We start from the raw sequence: 11,911 nt of genomic DNA on the forward strand, positions 1-11,911 counted from the left end.
CTTCCACCAACCACCGAGTGCCCAGTTGAGCCGGGCGGTGGAGAGCTTCTACAGGCGAAGGGAGCACCCCCCCTCCTACCGTCCACGATAGGCTCGATCACCAGGCTAGTTAGGTGTTAATGGGGCTAACTTTGAGCGTTGAGTGATTCATACTAACTCCGGATAGATCATAGATGGCACCATAACCACTAAAACACATTTTAATGCCTTCTTCGTCGACCTAATTTGCTCAAATACGAGATGCGTGTGCACTCACGGATAGCATACATCGTCTTTTGCTCAAAGTCTTTGTGGAAAACCATGCGTTAATAGGAATAGCGACAATACGCACACCCAAAATTACAAACAAACAGCCCATCCTTGTTGTTTTAAGCAAATACTAAGGGGAAATAATATACTATCCCGGAAACTAATAGCAAATGTTCCAGTGGTAACAGGAGCAAAACTGCTTGAATCCTGGTATCTCTCGCCGCTACCGCAGCAGGAAATCGATGATAAGATTTGGTGTGAGCCCTGACACTGATGGGGCGTTCTTTCAGCCCCGAAACAGTCATAGGATGTCCGATACAGTTAACCCTTTGGACACTATCTACCGGCTCATTTGTCTTGTGGTGCGGATTAACCATGGCGTCCTAACGGGAATCAATGGACCGTTGGTGCGGCTTCATCGGACCCCGCGGAGGGCCAATAGACCTTGTAGGATGTCAGAGGACCCTGTGGCCCGCTTATTGACAGGTGGTGGCATTAACCGGCCACTCTTTCAACACGCTTGACTCCAGATCGAAATCACTCCCATCATTTACGTGCTCAGAGATCTTGTTGTTTCGTTTTCAATGTCTTTTCTTACCTATTGAAGACGTTGACGCATCGAAGAATGCATTGCACAATACAATACAATATTTGTTTATTATGTGAATATATGACCTACTGCTCAGTCATTTTTCTTAACTTGGCAAACAAACAAACAAACAAACGAACAAACAAACAAACAACATGTTAGGGCTTACAGCTTTTGGATTGTCCATTTTATATAGAAGTTATAGCCGATTCAATCTTTTCTTACATAACCTCCGTGTATGGATGTTTTTTGTGATTGTCTGTTTGTTTGCCAGTGTGTGCGTTCTTATTTGAGCACAGCAGAGTCGCAGGAAGTGAGGGGGAACGGTGTTACACGAAGTTATACTTTTATTTCTTCAGAAGAAACAAACGACGTTTTCACATTGACTGCTTTTTAGGATTAGAAATACAGAAAATCATTTTACTCATACATGTACATGACGACATAAGTATTTCTATGACACCCCCAAAGGCCTCAGCCATACCCTTTTCAAACGTGAAATGTATGAGTGATTAGTAAGATACACAAATAACAGTTATAACTTGTTATAAATACCACTTTTGGCTACATAAGTACAGAGTACGTTTATCACCAACCTACCATGACTCGCTTCTGTGCAACTATCACGACCACATTAAAAGTAGGCTTCTTCAAAGGTTATTTAGTAGAGTGCAAATTACGTATACATATATCGGTCGTTTGGTGACTAGAATGACTATATGGAGAACAGTGATACCAAGTGCTGGATGCTGATTGGCTGGAGATTTGATTACGTCGTAGGTCGTCGTACGATTTGATGCCGTAGAATTCTTAATCAGACTGTAACAGAAGCAACCGCCGTACGAAACACGACTGTACTGATGAATTTTGCAGAACACCTGCATGACTACGATGGTACGGCGTATGTGACAGGACCTGGTCCCATGTCGTGCCGGGCGCTCATGTCTGTTTGGGCGTGAGAAGACGCACCACCTCCTTGAAGGAATCCAGTCCCCACGACCTCTGCCAGTCCCCCATCCGGTCTGCTCTCAGCAGCTCCTCTATGTTACACTTGGAGGCTGTGTGATACATGACAATAGGACATTCATTGATACCAACTTCAGATCTAATGCAAGAAAAAAGCAAGACGTCTAAAGTGTTAAACTTGACCTGTAAACTTCAAGAATTGAAGCGACAAAACATTATACATGTTTCGAGAGGTCTTTTTATTCCTGTATTCAGATGGTATTCAAGAAGTGACACTAGTACCATTACAACTTTTACTCACCTATACACGCTAGTCAGTGCTGCTTACACAACTACCTGGTTTCACTTTTACAACTTTTACTCACTTTTAGGGAAAGAGTTGGTAGAGATAAGAAGTCAGTCCTTACCAAACAGTTCGTCCACTCTGGCATCGGAGATACCGTGAGGCGGACCTGGAATAAGGAGTTTGAAATGCTACTGTAAAATGGACTGAACTGAACACATGTCTATCATAAGCTTGAACTTAGCATAACGCAATAGAAATGCAAAACAATTCAAACGGAAATCGGAACTTTTAAGTTTCCGACATCCGTGAAGTTTTTTTTTTTTTGGTAAATATATAAATATATGGAACTGTGGAGGGTTACTTCTTGAATTCCTATACGTACCTCCCACTTACTTCCACCTGTCCACCTGTGCAGACAAACTTTCACTGTCTCTGGTCTCTGTCACACATACAGACATACACACAAACCCACTCGAAACAATACTTCCGTACCCGTTGGACATATACAGAGGTAATGAAGGTCCATCTCATAGTAAATACAAGCTCCAATATATATATATATATATATATATCAATAAGGCCACGATATTTAACCCATTCTGCGAACACACCTGCAAACACGGTGTTCTCCAACTCGAACAGATCCAGCAGGTAGGCGCCGGTGGGCTTCAGCAGGGGAACAATGACTGCCGCATACCTGCCGGACAGGGACACGTACAGGTTAGTACAGGAACATGGCACTTGTATGTCTTACTGGTTCATAGTATATTCATGGTGACATGTCAGTTTAATAAAATACTGTAAAGTTAGTAGGTAACTAAGTACTAAAATGTGAGTGCGCGTTTCAACACTACTCCAGTTACGTGTGGATAGGTGAGATAAACAAACATCCATACTTTGTCACGTCAGCAGTTTCACCAATGTTAGCAGTCATATACAATGTATAGGATATAGAAAGACAACGTTGAAGAGTCAAAGGAGACAAATATAGGGGCCGGTCACATACGTCATACCATCATCGCACGATCGCAAACTAAATGCATCTTGGGATAGCCATGCATGTGTCCTGCAACATTCAGCTGTCTTATTAAACAAAACGACTGTCTTAGAGATCCTTGCCGGCGCCGGCGGATGGTTCTGTCACAGCCCGCTTGAAAATTCTACGGCATCAAAATTCGCAGGACGACCTAGGACGAATGTGACTGCGCGGTAACGATTGACTTCCTAGTTGCCTGCCTTCATAAGACCGTGTCGGGAAAGAGCACTGCGCATTAGCGCCCATGTGCATGACGTATGGAGAATCTTTGACATGAAGTCCTGCCCCAGACTTAAGCTTCATGGTGGGTACAAACGGTCGGTGCTTTATGGCGTCTTTATTCTCCAAGGCGAGGAGCCAACTGATTGCGTTAATGCTTTCCTCAGACTAACGCCAGGCGATGTTTGATGCGGATTACCTCTCAGTGTTCCACACGAACAAGTTATTTGGCGCCAGCTAGGTCGCCCTCCACTCTCAGGGAAGTGACCGAACAAGCGTTTGTCTCTCCGAGCGGTCGTTAGGCTGTACATGCAAGGGGTTTTTGATGGCGTTCTAAACACTAAACAGCGTACTGGAGTATTATTCGTTCGCTTTGACACTGTAAAATCGGGTTATTCTTTATATGTATGCATTGATTGATTTCATTTCCTTGTTTTGTTACATCTGTGGACGGAGTTTCGTTTAGTACGTTTGTCTGTTTGTTTGTGTGTGTCCGTATCTTTTTTAAAATACAGCAGAATCAAGGAAAGAAGTGTAACCACAGACGTATGTAACCACAGACTGACAGGAGGGTTATTAGAGGTCAAATGGTCTTTCCAAAGGCCGGGAGGAAGTGACAGTGGGATATGTACAGAGTCAGCAAGAAATTCACAGTGATGAAGTTACGAACACAACTTCACCTTACTTTTTTTCCATTTTTTTTCTATCACGGACCACCCTCACCCCACTGACCGTACCTGTCACAACCCTGGGCTGGATACCTCATGGGGCATTGCCCAGTACTGAATAGAATAGAAATACTGAAACAAGCTTATAATAAAGTCACAACTTTTTCACGTAGGTTTAAAGTCTTCGACTACATACGACAGTAGTAAGTTTTCCTCGATGGGCAATAAATAATGACCAGTCCAACAGAGTACCCTTACTTGTCTCTGTCCTCCGGATTGGCTGCCGCCATGGCTCCCCGGTCCCAAATACAGTCAAACGTCCCGATGACGTCACTGGAAAGGTAACGAAGGCAAACGTTGAACTGCTGCATTCCGAGCATTGTGATTTTTATAAACAAATCCGAAACTATGTTGAGATACCACAAAGCACTTTTGATGCAAAGATGATGCCCACTTCAATAATCATTGATACTGTCTAAGAAGCCCACAGTTATCTTCACAGCGCCTCCTACCGTAGGGCAAGAAAACTGTGTTCGACGCACACGCCGGCGGATATTCAACAGTACATGTCACTGTTAACTACAACTCCGGATTATGATCTTTAAAACTTACCTGGTCAATTTGTAGTAATCACAGTTGAAGAGTTGCAAGTCAATATCAGTGGCCTAGAATAAAATAAATGCCATAGAATCAATTTCTAATATCAAAATGATCACACGTACACACGTAACGATAAGTCACACTAACAGTCATGCTGTGTGTATATGATATTACTGTGCAACAAAAGAACCCATAAAAAATTGGATCTGGAACCATCGTTTTCGGGTTATACTAAGCTAGATTATCCAATTACATACGGTTTACCTCAACCGTAATGAAATTGATATCTTAAGCTAATTTTTCATCATCGAAAGGCTTTCTTTTGAAGGCTTTCTGTTGATAACGTCGTTTTGTTCCTTCAAATGTATAAAATGAACCATTCCTAATGATCTACTATGGCTGTAATTTACCTTGAAAAGTGTTCCTTCCACGCCCTCTATCCTCTCTGTTGTATACTGCAGGTCATGTTCTTCGAAGAACTGGCGGCATGCCATTTCCACGACTTCATTTCCCACAACGCCATGTCCCTTGTCTGAAAGCCTACATATAAATGAAAAGGAAAATGTACCTAATAGTAATGGATGTATGATAGGTACACCGTATTGTCTGACGTACATAAAACAAAATACAATTGTACAATGGGGCTAATATTTTCATGGTTTCCATCTCACAAATGATCGATGTCCCAGTCGTATCCTGAGAGTTTGAACACTGTGTTAGTAAGCTAGACATACCATTTCATATCCAGGGTTTTCCCACACATGGGCACGAAGATCCGCTTCCTTCCCTCTCCCTGAATCATCCTGTTATAGAACTTCTGCAGGTTCCTGTGGAAGAAGAGAGAGACACAACGTAAAAGCGTCTCCTTGCGGATCAGTGTATTAACGCAGGAATGAGAAACATGACGAACGTGGGTGGTGTTTCGTCAAGGAGCCTCTAAGCTCATTGGTTTCTTGCATGTTACCTTGTGTTAGGACGAAGATGAAGATGAAAAGGAAACGTATAATAGGCCGATACTACATGTGTATCAACATAAACATCTATTATCAACATATGGATAAAGATACAAAGTAGAATTGATCTTAGATCAGCTATTGGATTTTATTAAGCTGCTTATCATGAACTGTTGTACGGTTAATTTCAAGATGTTAACATTTTATATTGCAATTAATTCCATTCTTTTACAGACATAACAGGTGCCTCGCACTTGTGGAGGTGAATCCCAGCGAAAGGAACACGTTACTACTGCGAGTTTTTTTTTCAGATGAGGTTTTCCCTACCGAGGCCCAGTGCACATTTTCTTGTTTCACACATTTGAATCTCCTTTCCTGTAACTCTGACCCAGTTCCGCTCGCCAAAACATCACCACTTTGTTCCCATAACACTTCCTTGTGACAGCAAACTTCACAGGAGGCGACCGCAGAGTTTCTCAACGGGAAAATAAAGGTCAGATCTCAGCCAGAGATCCCAGACAGTAGCCGACCATAAGAACCGTGTGACAGAGACAAAGTCTATTAAAGCTTCATCTGTCACTGTCTTTGGGGATGTAAATGGGCAGGTGTCGAGGGAAACCCGTAAGGTTTCAGAAAGTTCATGGGCAAAAACGCAACGCCTCGAGTATCAGTGACTGATGGACGCAGCTGTTCTTGAAGTGTGCCACCACAAGGTCTTTGTTACGTCCTGTTTATGCCAGGGATTTCTCAGGAACGCACTTGCCCTACTTTCGCTGTGTCCTTCGCCACATTACAAGGCAAGAACAAGGTCGGCCCCGTACTGCGAGTGGTCACTCAACACCCGCTAGGGGGCGTACATTATGTTTTTGTAGGGAGGGGACACCAATAGGGCACTAGGTTCTAGGTCATCTTAGGAAAGATTCCCATATGATTCCCATAGTATCAAACAGCACTTGAAGAGACCGATCGCTGTTTTATTTGGACAATGCAGTTTATAAAAGCTTTGAGATAAAATGTGATATTGAAAACACCTTTGGTCTTTTCGTCCTTAAAACACGCCTAGACATCAACAGGCGCAAACCGTGGGGAGTCATAAATATTATTTGAAAGCATGGCAGACAACAAGCCATTGTTCAAGACGGGATCCTTCGGTCCTCGACCTGAAATAACCCGTAGAAAGTAGGGCGATGTCAGGGTCGACTGTCTCAAGAAGCAGGTTTACGTCCGTACGGTAATATCGACTTGACCTGGGGCTGTTCTTATCGAAGTTGTAAAACGGCTGAATAAAACAAATAAAAATGACGACACATAGATAAAGATCATTGTTTCAACAACAAATTTTGCGAATAAATATTTAGCAAAGAACACATTTTCATCTGCCGCAGTCACAGTCACACCAACAAAGTGATCTGTTGAATCATGTGTTTTCGCAGAGACGAGATGGAATGCAGACGGAGACAGTTTTTGTTGTCCTCGTGAGCACGTGTGTGTGTGAATACGGGCGTGTAGAGGGCACACGTGTTGGCGGAGGGTTCGTTCAGAAACTAGGGAACGCCAAAACTTCCTATAGACACAGGGCAAGAAACTATCGTCATAAAAGTAGACAAGCAACCAAGATCTATGCGTTTAACTGTCTTTTTCCTAAGGGAGGGGGCATTTAGTATCCTGAGTGTCATTTATTAGTCAGCTTTACCGGGTCTCTCATACCCCAATAATAAAGTAGGAAAGTTGGTAAGGGAGTGAGTATGGGAGTCCCGGTAATGCTGAGGTCACATATTTCCAAACCGGGACCGGGCCGGACAACTTTCGGGAACGAAAAGTACTACAAAAGCCAACAAAAAACAAACAAGTTTTTAAGATAACCACGAGTAGTATTTGTGTATATTCCTGATAAGAATTGTTGATTTTTCCTTCATGTAAACAACCCGACCGGGCCCTGGTTTGGAAATGTGACCTCAGCAGAAACTAGACGCGAAGGACCAACAACAAGCATTCTTACTTCAGATTGCGTCTGTTTGGAAATTACTGATGGAACAGACACCACCACAAGTTGTTTTATAGTTAATAAGTTAGTTAATGATGTTCTAATCTTACGCACGGGTGAACCTTGGACATGTGGAACTTGGTCTTGCCCCTGCGCCATTTGTTGTGCCAGTCCTCCAGTGTCATGGTGCGAGTCTCCACTTCCTCCAGGTCCTGGTTCACCATCTTCACCATTCTGGGCTTTTCTAATTATGAGTGAAGACAATAGAACGTTAGCTACAACAACACTACAACTACCTAGATATGTCATATCATAAAATACTAGGATAGAACCTTCTTGATACGAAAGCAGCACCGTTGTGGGATAATCTTTTTTCTTTATTTCATAGATACAATCTAAACTTTTGAGTGCCAATAAAGCCTCTATAGCCTTCGAGGAAAGGGTGATTACCAATAATGAATAAACCAAGAAATCCACTCTAAATACTTCGCGGAGGTGTGAAATCTTCGATTTCTAGTTTTATGAAAGACTAGCAATTCGCTCTTCGACCATTGAGACAGTGGCTATTTTTAAGTTCTACGTTTTAACGGGGGTAGGCGGGGCTTTTGGATCGGTCATTTGTAAACTCGCCAGTGCAAAATATTCGTTGTTTGAGAGAGAGTGAAGCAGCCTAAATTTTAGACCAAGGAATAGTTGAAACACACTCGTTTTAAAAATATGTCGGTGACGTTTCGGCAGGGGAGCCACCTGGAAGACGTCACTTCCCCCGCCCCGGGACGTGTGCGCCGGGGGACACGTGGGAAGGTCAGGTTCGGCCGGGGTGGCGTGACTTTGACACCGGCGCTGACGCCTTCCAGATGTGGAACCGACACCCCTCACAGGAAGTACAGCCAACCAGATAAGGCGACTTGAAATGTCCCGCAAAATATAATCAAACACATTCTTTCACTTGACAATTGTGATTTTTTTTCCCTTCTTAAAGGAACAGGTACACTTTCTGTCTCTGAAATTGACAGATAATAGTAATCTCTGACCAATTATATCACTTTTTTACAATAGCCACCCGTATAGCATAACTAATCTACGATTTAGCAACATGACTGTGTTTGACATGTTTCCTTGGTAACAGTACGACAGACCGAGCACAACAACACTCGATTGTTTGGGATTATTGGCCACGTGCCCTGAGCTACTCTCGTACATAAAATGGAAACGTCTTGGCTAATGCTGAGGTCACATTTCCAAACCGGGGCCCGGCCGGGTAGTCATTTGGAACGAAAAATATGGTATAAAACGCAACAAAGCACAGGAACGTTGAAAAATGTCAACAATGGAACTATTTACGTATATTCTTGATGAAAATTGTTGATATTTCGTTAAACAAAACAGCCCGGCCGGGCCCCGGCTTAGAAATGTGACCCCAGCATAAATGCCCGGGAACGAGAGGGTATGCATGAGAGATTTTCAACGTTATGTCTGTTGAGCAATGCAACCACTTGTTTCATAGTTCTTACTTCCAACTAACTCATTTAAACTTAAGCAAAGATTCTGCATTTAAACAAAGCAAAGCAAAGTATGTCAAGTTGCCATTGATACCATGTTTTGTTCTTCTGCGACGACGTAAAAGTGTAACAATTTTTAAAAATTGATATGTCAACGGTAAAAAACGTGAGATATGCTTATCTTTTCATTTTATTGTGGTTGAGTGAAAGCATCAACATATTTATCATCTTTATCTGAGTCTTATGCAGTTTTCTGCGTGGGTATGAATCATAGTCTGGTCACACCGTCATTTCAGTACGAGATTGGTGTAATTCCACAGTACCTCCCTAACCATATTAGCCCATAGCCTTTTAACCACTGCTACTTTATCCGCGACTTATTACCTTCGCCAAGAAGGTTATGTTTTCGTAGGCGTTCGTGTGTGTGTGTGTCCGTCTGTCTGTCTGTCTGTCTGTAAACACGATAACTTGAGAAGGCTTAAATGGATTGACTTCATATTTGGTAGGTGGGTAGGTCTTGATGAGACCTCGAAATGATTAGATTTTGGGCCCCCTAGCGGCTTCTTATGGTACTGCAGCTGAACTTCCGGTTTTGATATCTCGTGATCTAGACGTGCTAGGGTCACGAAATTTGGATGGTAGGTAGGTCTTGTGCTGGGGAAGAAGTGACATAGCGTTTGGGCCCCCTAGCGCCTTGCTCGGGTACTGCAGGGGCATTTCTTTGAAAATATTCATAAGAGGATAACTCAAGAACCGGAGGACGGATCGTCGTGATTTTTGGTATTTAGGTAGCTTAAGTTACGCTTGACATAATTATGCGACAATTATGCAAATCTGGATGTAATTTGCATAATTAATGAGGAAATTCTATAAATCAGCTGCATTACATTATAGGACTATTCAAGCTTGTGACATATGCAATTGAGAACGAGAGAAACACAGGCAGGTATTGATTATGTAAATTAACACTTAATTTGCATAATTAATGAGAAAATGTTATACTTCCATAATGGTAATTGCCTGGAATTTCACACTTGGGGTATCTGAAAGTTAAGTGAAGGAGAACATCATTAAACATAACTTATTCAAATAAGGACCTCATTTGCATAATTTATGAGGAAATGATAGAATGGCTTTCTTTGTTAAGATAAAGCTGTATTTTGATGGCGAATATGATCAACTGACATAATTTATGCAAATAAGGATCCTATAAGGATCCTTTGTCAGTCATAAAGATTAACATCATTTGGCGAAGGTATGAGATCGTGGGACTCTAGTTATCTAACTGCGTTGATGCTCATGCCTTAGAACATAATCATTAATTGGACTTTGTGAAAACGTGGGTATACCTTGTCCCTGTGTTATATCATGTAGTACCGTTAAGCCTAGAGGCGCCTGTATTAAGTAACGGATTATCCTGGGTCCTTCTAGTGGGAGGGACTACATTTCCTGTACCTAATCCATCTGATGAGGGGGAGAGGAAGAAACTTCTTGGAAGGGAAGGATGTCCGGCCGAAAAATGGAAAAAGAGGGAAAATTCTTCTAAAAAGGAACTTGAGAAAGAATTAATCAAACCCGTACTTGAGAGTGGATATTTAAATTCACCGGCTCCATATCTGTTAAATATCACCAGACAAAATATCACCAGGTGTGGTTGTGACTCTCAAGTGTGTAACACGATAACTCCTGATGAAGGGAAAGGAATCCTTTTAAAAGCTTGATTTGGGCCTTGCCCAAGTACGTTTCGCAGATGCCTTTGCTTTGTTTTCAAACACCAGAGGCAAAGCTCAGGCCTCGGGAGAGGCAAGAAATATGTCTCCAAGGTCGATTCCACAGCGAGGAGTAAATCTGTAGACTCCTAGGAGGATCCAGGTGCTACTCTGGTCTGTCGACAAGAAGCAGACAAACTTGCACTTGGGACGTATTTCTGCCATCTAATATTTCACGCCAAGCAATTATACCAAAACCTGCCTTTGCAATCCCCCCCCCCCTCGCCAAGAGGGGTGTGTTTTTTAAGTGCATGATATGTATATGCTTGTCTGTGTGAACAGTATAACTCGGGAAGTTGTGGATGGATCCTAATGGTATTTGGTAGGTTGGTAGGTTGTAACAAAATCTGGAAGCCAATGGATTTTCGGCCCCCTCGCGGCTTTCCATGGTACTTCAGCGGAATTTGCTTTATCGTCTCGTGTCCTAGACATGCTATAATACCCATTGGTAGGTAATACATGTGCTTCTTGTTCTAAGAAACATGTGACATGTTTGGATTCCCTAGCAGCTTGTTTTGCAACTGCAGGAGCGTTTTATATATATCTAAGTATCAAAAAATATAGAATAACATAGTTCAATATACTCAGGTCTTTCTGGAGTCTTAGCTACACTGATTATGATTAAAAACACTTTCTCCACACAAGTTATACACAAGCTAGAACACTACAGGCATGTCTACATGTACGGTTAACAGCAAAATCATTTATATACTCTAAGTTGTAAATCATGAACAATTGTGATTTGATCACATTTGCAAAACTATGACCGTAATCTTAAGCAAGAAAACTTTATTGGGCATTCGCCATTATACATATAGATATCGGCAGATAATAGCAAAGGTATGTGTCATGGGTATGTCTATAATATATAAGAGATGTTCTTTCATCGTGTTCCTCAGAACTCAGAGTAGCGATCTGCCGGCATACCGTCGTCTTACTCGCCACAGCTATATAACGATCGGTCCCAACATATTTGAGATATTTTCCTATCGCAAATATCTAGGTTCTTTTTATACTATCGATCGACAAAAGTTCAAGGCTTTCACAGAAGAAGCTGAAGCGAGACCCAATCGTAACAAAAAATCACCAG

The 11,911-nt window shown here is 42.1% G+C and overlaps 1 protein-coding gene across 1 annotated transcript in view; it reads right to left on the reverse strand.

Moving 5' to 3' along the window:
- Nucleotides 1–1,167: 1,167 nt before the first annotated feature.
- The window catches only part of LOC109485962 (probable thiopurine S-methyltransferase), a 14,166-nt gene continuing 3,422 nt past the window's right edge, over nt 1,168–11,911 (reverse strand). Inside the window, exons 2-9 of the mRNA XM_019789666.1 lie at nt 7,665–7,794; nt 5,348–5,440; nt 5,024–5,153; nt 4,626–4,678; nt 4,272–4,346; nt 2,702–2,787; nt 2,212–2,256; nt 1,168–1,896 (exon numbers count right to left, since the gene is read on the reverse strand). Coding sequence (XP_019645225.1) covers nt 1,778–1,896; nt 2,212–2,256; nt 2,702–2,787; nt 4,272–4,346; nt 4,626–4,678; nt 5,024–5,153; nt 5,348–5,440; nt 7,665–7,794 — 731 coding nt within the window. The 3' untranslated portion in view covers nt 1,168–1,777. The remainder of the gene's footprint in view (nt 1,897–2,211; nt 2,257–2,701; nt 2,788–4,271; nt 4,347–4,625; nt 4,679–5,023; nt 5,154–5,347; nt 5,441–7,664; nt 7,795–11,911) is intronic.

The sequence above is a fragment of the Branchiostoma belcheri genome, unplaced genomic scaffold (genome assembly GCF_001625305.1).
Source record: "Branchiostoma belcheri isolate BF01 breed outbred unplaced genomic scaffold, Haploidv18h27 scaffold79, whole genome shotgun sequence".
NCBI lineage: Eukaryota > Metazoa > Chordata > Leptocardii > Amphioxiformes > Branchiostomatidae > Branchiostoma > Branchiostoma belcheri.